Source organism: Mixophyes fleayi, chromosome 2, assembly GCF_038048845.1.
Source record: "Mixophyes fleayi isolate aMixFle1 chromosome 2, aMixFle1.hap1, whole genome shotgun sequence".
In the NCBI taxonomy this organism is placed as follows: domain Eukaryota; kingdom Metazoa; phylum Chordata; class Amphibia; order Anura; family Limnodynastidae; genus Mixophyes; species Mixophyes fleayi.
The window spans coordinates 71,736,758-71,752,933 of NC_134403.1; the positions used below are offsets into that span (position 1 = coordinate 71,736,758).

The 16,176-nt window shown below is 43.0% G+C and overlaps 1 protein-coding gene across 1 annotated transcript in view; it reads right to left on the reverse strand.

Moving 5' to 3' along the window:
- Positions 1-2,345: 2,345 nt before the first annotated feature.
- The window catches only part of PPP1R1A (protein phosphatase 1 regulatory inhibitor subunit 1A), a 122,736-nt gene continuing 108,905 nt past the window's right edge, over positions 2,346-16,176 (reverse strand). Inside the window, exons 6-7 of the mRNA XM_075199253.1 lie at positions 4,511-4,629; positions 2,346-3,362 (exon numbers count right to left, since the gene is read on the reverse strand). Coding sequence (XP_075055354.1) covers positions 4,538-4,629 — 92 coding nt within the window. The 3' untranslated portion in view covers positions 2,346-3,362; positions 4,511-4,537. The remainder of the gene's footprint in view (positions 3,363-4,510; positions 4,630-16,176) is intronic.

A 16,176-nucleotide genomic window follows, 5' to 3' on the forward strand; every position in this document is an offset into this window, starting at 1 on the left:
GGCCACACCCACTCTGCAAATGTCACTCCCACATAGATGGGGGGCGCCGATGCCCTGTCTCGCCCAGGGCACTAAAATGTCTAGTTACGGCACTGTGAGCAGTGACACTACAGTACAAACAGATGTCTGCTGGAGTCTCAATAGCCAGTGTCAGAAGTGTCACCTACAGCACCGGCTAGATGTTAATGCATGTAAAGACCTTGGGGATACGGGGAAATGACATCAGGTCACAGTGACGTCCCAATTTCTGTGACGCCGCTCGAGAGTTCAGAGCGAAACCTTCGCTTACTCCTGCTGATCCTGAGAGTTCCTAACTAAGGTGCTGTGGTTCTCCATAGAACACTACATGAGAATGAGAGGCCATGATGGGTTGGAAGTTAACAGCCTCTGTGATAGTAACATTGTTGTGTTGATCAGGAGAGTCTGTGAATGGTCAAGGGGGAACATAAAACACATCCATTACTTGTACAGCTGGTATATGGCCACAGCAGAGACAGACAAACAAAATGTATACTGTGTGTGACACATACACTTTAAACAACCTGTGCCATTTGTGTTTTATTGATAATACACAAGATAAATAACATCCAGTGGAGCCATGAAAGACACCACTAATGTTTGCAACTGCACCGTGGTTCAAGCTCTGTTGTGACCATGGAATTCCTTGGTCGGATAAACTCTTATTGACAGGGACTGGAACCACCTTTCGTCACAGATTCATTTTTACTTCTATTTATGTTTTCCTTAGCTGTTTTGTAAAACCTTCCACTTTTTTTTGTAAAATGGAGATCTAATGGAAGTACATGGAGATTTCAGTTTAGCATATACAGATTATATTAGGTCAATACAACAGTCATCTGCCTCAAAAGGCTTCCATAGTTGCTAGCAACAACCAACTCTACAGGATCTTAACTTAAGAAACTTCTTATTTAAGTCTCCTGGACAAAATTATGTTACAATGCAAGGGGTGCAAATTAGTATTCTGTTTTGCACATAAGTTAAATACTAATTGTTTTTTCATGAAGCACACAAATACTTGATAGCTTATTTGTACACTGAAATTTAAAGTTGATATTTGTGTGCTACATGAAAAAACAGTCAGTATTTAACTTATGTGCAAAACAGAATACTAATTTGCACCACTTGCATTGTAACATGGTTTTGTCCAGGAGACTTAAATAAGAAGTTTCTTAAGTTAAGATCCTTAATGAATCAGGCCCCAGGCCCCTTCTTAACAAAGATCTTTCTATAGCTCCAAAATGTGACAAATTATTATCATTATTAGCTTTTATATATAAGGCGCTACAAAGTGTTCGCAGCACCGTACAGAGTACAAATAGATTATACATGAGAACAGTAAGCACACACCATGGGTACTCTTAAGCAGAATTTTAGATGCATATATGCAGAGACAAGACTGACAAAGTAACAGGTAAACAGAACAGTCAAACATAACATAAACGTAGACACAATAGGTACAGATAAGCAGAATAATAAATGCAATGATGCAACTAGCAGAATAAATCACAAGGCATACACAAACAATTCAGCATAAGACAGGACAGGGACAAACAAGGAAGATGGATAAACAAAGAAGACAGAAAGTAGACAGACAACAGATATAGGGTAGACGGCCCTACCACAAGAGCTTACATTCTAAAGGGAGGGTGTGATGAGAGACATGTAATTATCCGATGATTTGTGTATGTAGGTAGCCCGTCAGACTGCTCTCCCTTGTACAATAAATAAAACAGCTCAGTTGGTAAACAAGTCAGATCCTATTATTAATAAAATAAATAAAAATAGCTCAGTTGGCCGTAATCTCATGAATGAGAGCCCAACAAGCACTATTTAGGAAAGAAAAAAGGAAACATAATTAATTACTGGGGTGCTCTAAGAGTAATAATGGGCAGGACTTTGATATTTTTAATGTTTGCTGACATTGAGATTCCTATCATGGAAAAAATGTAACAAAAAAGTGTGAATTGTCTGTACAAACATACAACTAAGGGCGGAACAGAGGATACACATTTGTTTATGCACTGTGTGGATTGGCTGATTCGTGTGACGATGTCACGGCATCTCCATTAGATTCAGTTTCAGTTGTTTGACCTGCATCAGATCCTATCAAGCCTTCCTTTTATAGATGTGGAAGAAGATTTAGCTGTCTGTTATGTAGTGTGGGGAGAATACTTTAACTTTCACCAACTAACTTATTAAATGTTCTATACTTGTAATACATACTTAGAAACACAAGAGGGCACATGGCACTGTAAATATATACACTGTGTATTGCACTATTTATTAAAAGGTTGTGTGATAATAAAGACTCTGTGACAATCAAGTAAAACCAACTGAAGCATTTTTATTACCATATATACCATATACAATATATCTTATGGTATACTGTATATGACAAACACCAAAAATCTAACTAGGTGCTCCAGTTATTTAGTCTATCAACAACTCCCCAGCAGGTAAAGCAGATGCGGTGTGGAGGTGAAAGTCTGCTGTGTTCATAGCATTGTGTGTAATTGTGTATTAATTAGTGTTCTATTTGTAGGGAATTAAAGGAGTTCTCCATCTTCAAAGAATTCTCTCTGCCAGGCAGATTTATTTTTGTTGCCTGAGTTATGACAACAGATCTGTTGCTTAGACACAATTGTGCTCAGAACACTGACATGAGTTTACCTGTTGTATATCCAAGGGCAACGGAAACAAAAAGACTACTTGACAGCAGGGGAAGGCTCGCAACTTTTAAAAAATTTTAAAGGAAAAAAATGCAGGTGGCGCAGTGACCCAGCCCAAAGTAGCCCATTATGGGACCGGTTCGGGGGGCAATGACCCTCTGCCGCCCAGCCCAGCCTGCCCCTGCCTGCCTGCGAGAGAGAGTTCTCTGAAGGTGGAATCTAAGTCCAATACACTCTGGTGTGTTCTGGTCTTGAGTCTTCTCTATGGGTAACGATGTCAATGGAGCACAATCCAGGAGATCCTTCGTCAACTCAGACAAATCTAAACAGAGAATCATTTTAGCAACTCAAATACGTAATTTTTTGTGACTTTTCTAATAGAATAACTACAAATGTCAGTTGTTTGGCCTAGCACCATTTTCTGTGCATAAAAGCGTGACAGTAAGACAGACTGACGTAATATGTTAGACATAATGCTGGGTTTCTTTGCTTTGAGAGGAGCCTCCAAGTTATTGCTATAGACTCGGTGCAGAATTAGGCCTCCCAATCAGCAGACATGTGACATTAAATATCATTTCCCAAAACAGACGTTCCGGTTCCTTTCTGTGCCTAGTTCCACCCACATTGAGGAGGGTAAATTCCTCCCTGGATCCAGATACACTTGTTGTAGAACTGAAACAAAAAGTACAAAAACAAACTTTTATTGAGTCACAGTCTGTGGAATGTATGCAGGACAAAAGCAGGGTGACCCCATTCTCATTGTCCCCCTGTATTAGTGGGAATAAGCCAAGGTTGTTTAGTGCAGCCTCGGACGGTTCCCACTAAATGAACAAAAAGTTCAACACATTGCAAAAGTGTTGAAGTGTTCAAAATAGATCTTTTTTACACAAATACAGTGCTTGCGGGTATTTGGCCTCCTTTATGGCTTATATTAACAAACAAAAAGAAAGAGGTAACAGAGGAGAGGTAAAGTAAGGACTGCGATTGGGCTTAGTCCCAGTAATAATAATAAGCTTTAATAACTAAAACTACCACAATTAGAAAACACAATACAAAATATATGCAAATAATCAACATAGACACTAGAAATGTTTTTACGATAACTCTAGGTCATTGGAGACTATTGGTTTATGATAACTCTGATGAATTGTGATAGGTTAGTTTAAAGGGAGAACTGAAGGCTTCATAAGAGTGTCAGCTCTTCACAAAAAACCTTAGTGGTGGCATAATTGGTGAGGCAAAGTTAGTGTGTTGGACAGACAGTAAGAGTTTTAATCATTTTCAAACCCACCAGATGGTTGTTTTGGTTTAACCTATTATCCCACTCACGTCACGCAGGCTCAGGGGAGTGTTGGATCATGACAACTGACTTAGTTGTTAGAAAAAAGGATTCTATGACATCATCATACTGGAGATATTGTAATACTTGGTCACTGGTTCCAAGCAGTAATAGGGGTTAATCCGATCTTATGACAGTTGACAGCTTAGTTAATCATGTCATCTAGCTCATTTGAGTTAACTGCTGATTGCTGTTTTTGACAGCAACTGGCTTAAAAGAAGTTTGAGGAGAGGGCAGTGGAAACTAGGTTGGAAAGGGAACTGTACAATTGGTTATCAGCCATGGCAAGCATTGACAGGTTGTCAGACATACAATTAATCAAATTCAGTCCTCACCTACCTGGAATGCCCACCTTCCCTTTTATAAATGTTTTACAAAGTAATTGTTGTTTAAAGCAGGGATCAGCTTTTCAAGAGATGAGATGAACAACGCATTTCACAAAACATTTTTTGATCATTTGTGCTAAGAATTACTCACTTACTCTTTAATCTTTTTGTAGTCTTGAAACCTATTTGTCTTGTGCAATTGGTATGTGGCCGCTGTGATGTTCTTTTTCCTTTGTCTCCTTGATGTCTGTGTTTGTTTGCCTATCACACATTCCTACAATAAACAAAAGGATGGAGAAGTTTAAACTCTGGATCAGTGTACTCTATTTCATTGTGGAAGAATATATCAAGCAGAAAAATATACATATATAACATACAAAAAGAAGATTTTTGTACTTACGTTAAATCTCTTTCTCAGATTCCATCTGGGGGACACTGCTACAATGGGGTTGTATGAGGGTGCATGGAGTTAAATAGTTAACAACTAAGTTTGCTGCTGATTCCTCCCCTCTGCAACCCCACAGACCTCAGTAATACGAAAGTCCCAAGAAAAGGGCTCAACAACACTACTAACCGTAGAACAGCAAAAGAGAGGGAACGCAGTGTCCCATAGATGGAATTGGAGAAAGAGATTTAACGTAAGTACAAAAATCTTCTTTTCTCCTTCATCCACTCTGGGGGACACTACTACCATGAGGACCTTCCAAAGTAGCCTCTAAGGGAGGGTATGCTCTGGTCTACCAATCCGCAAAACACTGCGGTCGAAACTGGCGTCCGCAGACGCAAAAATGTTGAACTGGCAAAATCTTGTAAAGGTATGAACTGAGGATCCAGTCGCCGCCCTACACAACTGCTCTGCAGATGCTCCATGGTGAGCAGCCCAGGAAGCACCTACCGCACGGGGAGAGTGCGCTGTTAGAACATGAGGCACAGGCTGATTTCTACACACATAAGCAAGCTTAATCATAGACCTAATCCAACGAGCAATGGTCTGCTTGGTGGCCAGCCAACCTCTCCTATGAGAATCGTTAAGTACAAAATGAGAGTCAGACCTGTAACCAGCAGAAGTCCTTTCCACTTAAACCCGTAAAGCCCGGAACACGTCCAGACTAACAGAGGAAGAAGGCCCAGAAGGAGCAATACCTTCTCTAAAGGCCGGAACCACCCTAGGCAAGAAAATAGGTACGGTCCTATGAACCTTCCTATCCTCATGGAACACCAGAAAAGGAACCCTGCAGGACGAGGCTCCAAGCTCCGATACTCATTGAGTAGATGCAATGGCCAGCAAAAACACCACCTTCCACATCAAGAAACGCAGATCAGCTGACTCCAGGGGTTCGAATAGAGGGTGCTGAAGTACCTCAATAACCAGCTTTAAATCACACGGGGTCAACGGAGGAACGTTGGTTGGCTGAACACGAATCATCCCCTGAAAGAAAGTTCAAATGTCAGGGAGGAAAGTCAACCGGCGCTGAAAGAAAATAGAAAGCACAGAGACCTGAACCTTCAAAGAACTCAGTCTTAGTCCCATCCCTAACCCATCCTGAAGAAAAGCCTGAAAACAGCTAATCAGAAAGAGGCAGGGTTATTTCACTTCTTCTCGCACTACTCTACATAGATCCTCCACACTGTGTGATAGATCTTAGCTAATACCGGCTTCCGAGCCTTTATGAGGGTCTCCACTACTCTGGAAGAATACCTCCTCGACTGCCAGAGGTCGGCTTCAACAGTCACGCCATTAAAGCCAGACAAGGCAAGTACAGATGGTGTAAATGGTTCTTGACTGGGAAGATCGGGCCTGAGAGGAAGAGCCCATCCTGACCCTTCCACCAGAAGCAAGATGTTGGCAATTCAGAGTCACCTGGGCCAATTCGGTGCCACCAGAATTACTGGAAGACGTTCCAACAGTACTCGGAATTGGTGGAAAGCGATTTCCTAAACAGGAGTCCCACCTCATGGACATTACATTCACCGCTACAGCCAGAGAAACTCTGGTTCTTGCACAGAATCTTGGAACCTAGTGATTGTGTCTGGATGCCATCAGATCCAGATCTGGCACACCCCATTTCCAGACTAACTCCTGAAACACTTAAGGATGCAGTTCCCATTCTGCTGGATGAATTGCATGCCTGCTGAGATAATTCACTTCCAGTTGTTCACTCCGGGAATAAATCCTGCCGAAACGAATTTCTCCGCCCACAAGAAGACCTGTTCCGCTACCAGCATAGCTACTGCGCTTCTTGTTCCTCCTTGGCAACTTACATATGCCACTTCAGTGGCATTGACGGATTGGCGGTGGACTGGTTTTCGTTAAAGGAGAGACTGAGCTCCCTGAAGGGCTAACAGCATGGCTCTTGGCTCGTTACATCTATGGGCTGAAGCACCTTCCTTTCTGTCCAAAGACCCTGGAGACGAAGCTGGAGAACAATAGCTCCCCAGACCTTTAGACTAGCATCTGTGGTCACCAGAATCCAAGACCACAGGACAAGAGATCGGCCCATCATCAGAAGCTCTTGAACTAGCCATTTCAGAGGTTGACGAGTCTCCCTGGAGAGTCTGATTTGTTGGGTCTCCAGATGAAAAAAGGGGGACCCGACCATTGTCTTAGTAGATTCTACTGGAACGTATGAGAGTGGAAACCACTGTATGGAGGGGTTTCAAACGTCGATACCATCAACCCTAGAATCCCCATGCCCAAGCGCATGGAAGGACAAGGGTGACTCAGGATTAACCATACAGAGAGTTGTAGAAATCTGTAGAGAAGTTTCTGGAGATAGATCTTCTGAAAAGTGGTGTCCATTATTAATCCTAGAAACGTCATCCTCTGTGAGGGTATCAACTGGGATCTGGAATAACTCATTATCCAACCGTTTTCCTCCGGTACTCAAATAGACAGGGTCAGATGCTGATAAAGAAAAGGATCTGATAAGGATTTGAGGAGAAAATAGTCTAAATGTGGAATAATGTTCACTCCCAAGGCGCGTAAACATGCTGCCAATACTGCCATAATCTTTGTGAAAACTCTCTGGGCTGTGGAAATCCAAAGGGGAGGGCCCTAAATTGATAATGGGAGCTTTTTACTGTGAAAACAAAGGACTGATCCCATCCAAAACTTGCCTACTCGTAGATGTTGGTTTAGTCCCTTGAGGTTGAGTATTGATGGAAACGAACCGTCCTGTTTGGGCACCAAGAACAGGTTTGAATAAAAGCCCCGGTGTTTCTGCCACTCTGGAAATGATCCCCAAGTTCCAAATATCTCAGGTGGATGCTGCCCACTGATATTTGAATAATTGTAGGTCACCTCCTACCCCCAGGTGCTATGCTTCATCCCCCTATGAGGTGTTAAGCATTCCCAGAATACCCCAGGAGATCAGAGTAAGGAGCCGGAGAGAAGAGGCAGGATTGGAGCATAACCCTTTCTCCATGTATCCCTCACCGAGTTTGCAAGCAGTGAATTTGCTGTGGTTGATGATCCAGATATAATATATCTTCACAAGCAGTTTACACATCGGTTCCTGACTCACTTGGCTGTTTGGAGACTACGTTCAGATAATTCTGACACAGATAAGCTGTTTATTTATATCTACTTGGTACGCTGCCACCTATTATTTACTGTATATCACGGGTGCCTTTGCAACTACATCTTTTGCTTTTCTCTGTCTGCATTTCGGTATATAATTGGAGTATCTGGAAGCTGTTGAATAATGACTGTACCAGCTTGCTAAGATTCATACTCTGCATATCAGTTATTATTGACTCTCTGGGTGATTGTTACCAGCTAACACTACCTATATTGGCGCCATTTCATCCTCCTATCTGTGTATATATTGATTTATTTATTATCGGAGTACCATCCGTAATCTGGGAGGGAGGCTGCCTTATCTTATGAAGAAAGTGTTTTCCTATATTGGATATTTATTAATTTCTACTAACATATTCTGTGTTTGAGCGCCACGTTTTTATCTATCTGCTGCTTTATCATTAATTATTCATTTATTTTTATTTATTTTTTGGAGATCTTGTGACTTGGACGTCTTTGGAGTAAGCATCTCTACCCATTTGCGACTGTCCTCGTGTTGCAAGGAGTCTACCTCTATTGGCGGGCTGAACTTATAGCCCGTGTTCACAAAAAAAGGATTTCCAAAAAGACCAAAAACACAGCGTTCGTGGTCTAGGGACATTCACCGGCAGGAAAGTACTTTTGCCTCCGGTTGCTTGGCTAATCATACTGTCCAGTTCTGGACCAAACAGAGAAAAAGTTTCAGTTAAGTGTGTATACATAGCATTATGAGTTTATATAAATACACATACAGATCTCCTAACTCTACAGGGATAAACCCAGAGTCAGTGTCGGACTGGGGCATGAAGGGCCCACCAGGGGACAGCAACGCTAGGGGCCCACCAGAGGGGGTGTGGCCAACCATCAAAGAGGCGAGACCAGAGACTAGAGGGGGAGTGGTCAGCCCACAAAGGACAGCTAGCACAATAGTGTAGTATATAAAGAATGCCGTGTGTGTAAAGAGTACAGTCTTGATCTGCACCTTAGATTGGGCAGAACAGTCACCAAAAATTGGGATTATCCCACTAGACCAGGCTTGACTAACCTGTGGCACTCCAGGTGTTGTGAAACTACAAGCCTCAACATGCTTTACCAATATATAGCAGCCTATTGCTGGAAGGGTATGCTGGGACTTGTAGTTTCACAAAACCTGGAGTGCCACAGGTTAGCCAAGCCTGCACTAGACTCAGAACATTTGACAGACTGTCCTACCTGTTCTTGTCACCACCTGTGGCTGCTGGTTTCTTTAGCTGCGGCTTGTCTGGATCCTGGAATGTTGAGGGGTCCTATTTGGAAAAAATAATGGGTACATTTAGAAAATTCCAACCAGCCCCGGCGTTAAATCAATAGGACCCACATTTAATACTTAGGACTTCCTCCAGCCCCAACATAAAAGTAATAGTATTCCCATTTAATAAACCTATTTCCCTCCCAACAGACAGCCCCTGCAATAAATTAATCACATTTACATATAATAAATATACCTATTTCCAGCAACCGTCACTGCCATTAAATAATTCATATTCACATTTAATAAATATACTTCATGCTCCTCAAACTCAGCCCCACATTCAATTAATAGCGCCCAAACCACCCCATCTTAAATTAATAGTCCCCACTATAAAATAAATTGCCCCATCTTCACCCTACAAAGAAAATAGCACCCATTATTTAGCCACCACCTACCACATACACATTACATTGCCATAAGCCCGTTGTGCCATCACACACACATTACTGTGCCCCTTCATCACCATGATGTGCCTCCTTATAATCACACTGCACCCTCCATGCTGCTTTTGTTCCCCCCTTCTCCTGGCTCCCCTTTACACACTGCCATACTGTCTGTGCTCCCCCTTCACACTGCCATGCTCCCCCTTCACTCTGTCATGCTCCCCCTTCTCTGTTCCATGCTCCCCCTTCTCTGTTCCATGCTCCTATTTCTGTTCCATGCTCCCCCTTCTCTGTTCCATGCTCCCCCTTCTCTGTTCCATGCTCCCCCTTCTCTGTTCCATGCTCCCCCTTCTCTGTTCCATGTTCCCCCTTCTCTGTTCCATACTCCTATTTCTGTTCCATGCTCCCCCTTCTCTGTTCCATGTTCCCCCTTCTCTGTTCCATGTTCCCCCTTCTCTGTTCCATACTCCTATTTCTGTTCCATGCTCCCCCTTCTCTGTTCCATACTCCTATTTCTGTTCTATGCTCCCCCTTCTCTGTTCCATGTTCCCCCTTCTCTGTTCCATACTCCTATTTCTGTTCCATGCTCCCCTATCACTTACCTTTTCTATCTGCTTCTTCCTTTTCTTCTCCTCTGTCTTGCCGGCGCTCCTCACTGAACGTCGAGCGTGATGATGTCACGCCCGGCATTCAGTGCGAATGGAGCCAGCGCTGCGGTCATGTGAGGTTTTTTTTTGGTTTGTTTTTTTTACTATTAAAGTTTCTAGCTCCCCCCACCAAACGAAGAGGGGAGCGATTCAGGGTTGGGGCCTACCGGTGGATAGTCCGGTCCACCGGCGGGCCAGTCCGTACCCTGCCCAGAGTTGTACTCCCCAACACAATCTTGTGTTAATATATATAACAGAATAATCCTCACACTAGAGGAATGCCAACAATAAGATGATAACTATGAGGAATCAGTAAATATTACACGTATCTATACAAAAAGATATCTGTAGAAGGCAAAACTGATACCACACACCAGAACCATGTCTAGGGCAGAGTACCCGTAGATAGAAAGGATACCTGTCAGACAGACACAGTCTACTGCTGATAGAGAGCAGCCTGCCAGTTAGACACAGTATATACTGCTGATCAGTAGCAGTGATTCCTGTAGTACCTACAGATAGAAAGCAACCTGTCAGACACAGTATACTGCTGATGGAGAGCAGCCTGTCAGTCACACACAGTATACTGCTGATCAGTAGCAGTGATACACATAGTACATACTTGCAAACTCTCCCTGAATGTCAGGGAGACTCCCTGAAATAGGGGTGATCTCCCTCACTCCCTGAAGAGTCTGGCATTCCCCAGATGCTGAACCAGTACAAAACATGGTTGACTTTGCCATTTGTGGCATGATGACACAGTTCAGAAATTGTGTCCTATTTTTTTTTTTTTTTTATTGAAGCTCAAGGTGCGTGCTCCAAATCACCCAGTGCCGTGAAAAAACAGTGCTGGGGGCTTGGGACTTAGATCCTTCCCAAAAAGGAAAGGGCCTCTTTGGGGGAAAGAGATTCTTCGGACACCCCTTCGCCGAAGCTAGGGGGTGCTCCTTTACTCCCCGACCCTCGGAGCCATAAGGCCCCCTAGAGGGCAAGGGTCTTCAGGACTACCTCCGCCGCAAGGCTCGGGCAGTCCCCTTTACCCTCAGGGCGGCCAAAGCTTTCCCCGGGGGACTTGCTCTTCAACTCTCCCCATAAGGAGAGAGTCTCAGATGACTGAGGGAGAGGGGTTCCCCTTAGGGTTAAACCCAAACACAAAACGTGCAAACGAAAATCAAACCAACTGAAATCCGTGCAAAAAAAGTGCTAAGTGTGCATAAGTGCTGCATGTTCAAAAAATAAAAAAGATGCCCATAAGCCCCAGCCTGATGGCCGGAGGATGTAAAAAATTTTCTGACCCAGCCATTAGGCCGGGACCAAGAAAGTGCATAGTGGTGCAGGGTACGCTCCCAGTGTATTGTGCTCTTGTGCCTTACTCTGTGCTCGTAATAGTGGAGCCACCACCACCCGTGCATTTTCAGGCCACCTCCGGGCCCTGTCCCCCGAAGGCACAGACAACCTCGAGCCGCCAAGTCACCACCGGCCTTCTGGCATCAGACCAAGGAGCCCCATCCCTTCCAGGGCCTCTGTACTCAGACCCCTTCTAGGACAGGAACTACACTTGATCTTAGCCAAAAGGCCGAGAAGCGAATTATGCTACATTATGCTACAAATACTAGGTACTGCTATTTAAAAGTCAAACTACGTTCACTGTTGCTGCTGTACCAAAAAATACTAGGTACTGCTATTTAAAAGTCAAACTACTTTCACTGTTGCTGCTGTACCAAAAAATACTAGGTACTGTTATTTAAAAGTCAAACTACGTTCACTGTTGCTGCTGTACCCAAAAATACTAGGTACTGCTATTTAAAAGTCAAACTACGGTCACTGTTGCTGCTGTACCGAAAAATACTAGGTACTGCTATTTAAAAATCAAACTACGTTCACTGTTGCTGCTGTACCCAAAAATACTAGGTACTGCTATTTAAAAGACAAACTACGTTCACTGTTGCTGCTGTACCCAAAAATACTAGGTACTGCTATTTAAAAGTCAAACTTCGTTCATTGTTGCTGCTGTACCAAAAAATAGTAGGTACTGTTATTTAAAAGTCAAACTACGTTCACTGTTGCTGCTGTACCCAAAAATACTATTTACTGCTATTTAAAAGTCAAACTACGTTCACTGTTGCTGCTGTACCCAAAAATATATTTACTGCTATTTAAAAGTCAAACTACGTTCACTGTTGCTGCTGTACCAAAAAATAGGTACTGCTGTATAACTCCAGTCCAGTGGTACTCTCCTGTGCCGCAGATAATTTGTAAAGGCTTTGCCGAGTGTGTGTGGTTTAGGGGTACGCTCTCTTGTGCTGCATATAATGGAGTACAAAAATTTGGAGGATAAAGTAGGGAAAGATCAAGACCCACTTCCTCCTAATGCTGAAGCTGCTGCCACTAGTCATGACATAGACGATGAAATTCCATCAACGTCGTCTGCCAAGGGCGATGCCCAATCTTCAACACCTGTGGCTGCGAGGAAAAAGCTCAGTTTTCCTAAAAGTCCCGCTGGCGGGGATGCTGAGAACATCTGGTCTGGACTGAAGGACCTGCCAACCATTGCAGACATGTCTACTGCAGCTGCATTGGATGCTGTCACAATTAAAAAAAAATGGTGGAGGATTACTTTGCTGACACCATCCAAGTAGACATGTCAGACAGTCCATATTCATACTGGCAGGAAAAAAAGGCAGTTTGGAAGCCCCTGTATAAACTGGCTCTATTTTACCTGAGTTGTCCCCCCTCCAGTGTGTACTCGGAAAGAGTTTTTAGTGCAGCGGGGAACCTGGTCAGTGAGCGGCGAAGGAGGTTGCTTCCGCAAAACGTAGAAAAAATTATGTTCATAAAAATGAATTATCAATTCCTCAATCAAGTACAGCACTGGCCTCCAGATACTACAGAGGGACCTGTGGTTGTGGAGTCCAGCGGGGACGAATTGATAATGTGTGAGGATGAGGAAGTACACACTGAAGGGGGCCAGGAATCAGAGGATGAGGATGAGGACGACATCTTGCCTCAGTAGAGCCAGTTTAGTTTGTACAGGGAGAAATTAATAGCTTTTTTGTGTGGGGGCCTAAACAAACCAATCATTTCAGCCACAGTATTTTGGTAGGCCCTGTCGCTGAAATGATTGGTTAGTTAAAGTGTGCATGTCCTATTTCAACAACATAAGGGTGGGTGGGAGGGACCAAGGACAATTCCATCTTGCACCTTTTTTTTTTCTTTGCCAGCTCGTTTTGTGGGGGTCCAAACAAACCAATCATTTCAGCCACAGTTTTGTAGGCCCTTTAGCTGAAATGATTGGTTTGTTAAAGTGCGCATGTCCTATTTCAACAACATCAGGGTGGGTGGGAGGGCCCAAGTACAATTCCATCTTGCAACTCTTTTTTTGGCATTATGTGCTCTTTGGGGCCTAGTTCTATCTCCATCAGAGATATTCCTGCAGGCCATGTCACCGGCACAGCTATGTTGGTGTTAGACGTGCGTCCAGTGTCCGCCATCTGTGCAGTGGAATTTAGACTATTTGAAGGAGGTATTGTGGCCCCGGTACCAAATTGGGTACCGGGGCCACTCCACTACGCAGTCCAGATAGCTGCGTATCAGATATTAAACTACGTTCAGTGTTGCTGCCAAAGAAAAAAATAATTAAAATGCCCTGTCATCATCGAAAACAAGAGGTAATGACGCGCTAGAACTCCACCCTCTATATGCTGCAGAGGATGGAGGAGCAGAAAAAGGCCATTCAAGCCTACACAGCCACCTACGATGGGCCACGCGTTTGTGCCGCCCACTTGTGTCGCTTAGCTTAGACATCCAGCTACCTCCGTGCAACGTTTTGGACTAAAAACAATATTGTGAGGTGTGAGGTGTTCTGAATAGACTGGAAATTAGTGGAAATGATTGTTATTGAATGTTATTGAGGTTAATAATAGCGTAGGAGTGAAAAAAAAACAAAAAACTGGATTTTAGCACTTTTTATGCTTTTTTAAAAATAAATCAGAACCCAAAACCCTAAATCAGAACCAAAACCTTTCGTCAGGTGTTTTGGCAAAACAAATCAGAACCCAAAACCTCAAGCAAATCGGAACCCAAAACCCAAAACCCTAAAAGTGGCTGGTGCACACCCCTAATGATCAGTAGCAGTGATACCCGTAGTACCAGCCTGTTAATCACACGCAGTATACTGCTGATCAGTAGCAGTGATACCCTTAGTACCAGCCTTTCAGTCGCACACAGTATACACTGCTGATCAGTGTCTGAGGTAAAACTGCTCAGGAGTTTCTTCAATTATCTACTGTCCAGTTCCGGGAATTGGCTTCAATGAACAGACCAATTTGTGAAGGGGGAGCCGTCCTATATGAAAAGAACATGCTCCTCCTCAGGTTTTTAACTAGAGATCAGCGGGCTCGGATTCCGCTAATCCGAGCCCACCCGAACAGTGCGGATCCGAACGGGATCCGAGCACTGTTCGGATATTTCCGGCGGGCAAAAAAATGAAAACGAGGCTCTGTCGTCCAAGTCTCGCGTCGAATCTCGCGAGGGGTGGGAGGGAGGGCCCAGAACAATTCCATTGTGTACCTCTTTTTTTGGCATTATGTGCTCAAGCTACCTCGGTGCAACCTTTTGGCCTAAAAACAATATTGTGAGGTGTTCAGAATAGACTGGAAATTAGTGGAAATGATTGTTATTGAATGTTATTGAGGTTAATAATAGCGTAGGAGTGAAAAAAAAAACACAAAAATGGTTTTTAGCACTTTTTATGTTTTTTTCAAAATAAATGCGAATCCAAAACCTTAAATCCGAACCAAAACCTTTCGTCAGGTGTTTTGCGAAACAAATCCGAACCCAAAACCTCAAGCAAATCCGAATCCAAAACACAAAACACGAGACACCAAAAGTGTCCGGTGCACATCCCTATTTTTAACCACTATAGGTTATTATTTAAAAAGAAACAGACAGGCCATTAACAATCACACCACCGAGATAATAGATAGTATAATCACTTTTGTTTTGACCCCGGCTATTGCCTCAAAACAGTAAGGAAATGAATCTCTGGATAATAAAATGAATGTCTCCTAATAATTTGACTGACACTCATGTAAAATACTGTCTCCATTAATAGAGCCTTCTATAATAAAACTCTAAACTGTCGGTAGATATATAGGCAGTATTCTTTCTATTACCACAAGGAACCTCATTAACTGGTTATTCCCCAGTGGGGTACTTAGCTGCTGAGGACAGTGTCACACTGTGCACAAACGGTCCCCAGGTCTGTTTACCCCACAGGTAATTTGACAGAGCATTTGGAACAGCTATAAAATTCTGCACTATAATTCTTGTTCTTATCAGGCATTATATTTCTTTTCTTTTTTCTTTAAATCAATGAAATACAGATTAGGCAACTTTCACAGAGACAAATACAGTAAAATAATTACTAGATCTGACTCTGGCTAATAGCCTCAAAACAGTAATATAAATATCTGTGGTAGTAATAATGTAAAAGTGGAAGATATAGTGAAAAGTGCAGATAGAGTCTAGTTATAACCCTATATGCCCTTTGTAAACACATATATACACACATATAAGCATATATATATATATATATATATATATATATATATATATATATGTATATATATACACATAAACATATAACTCTGCTGATATCAAAAACAACTTCCCCCACTGGGGTACTGAGCTGCAATTGTTTCTTCAAGGAAGGGAAGCCAGCAGCAGATGGATTCTCCATTATTTCAGTCAGGAGTCCATCTGAGGTTAACTCTAGCTGAATTTTCCCGCCTTTGGAGTGCACCAATCAGTGGGGGGGTCTCTGTTACACTCCCCGCACTAGAGGCTTTTGCTTTGGGGAGGATTATCCTACCCGCTCACTGGAGGCTTTTGCTTATTATAGCTCTCCTTTGTTTCTTTTGTGTTGCAGCCTTTTAATCTG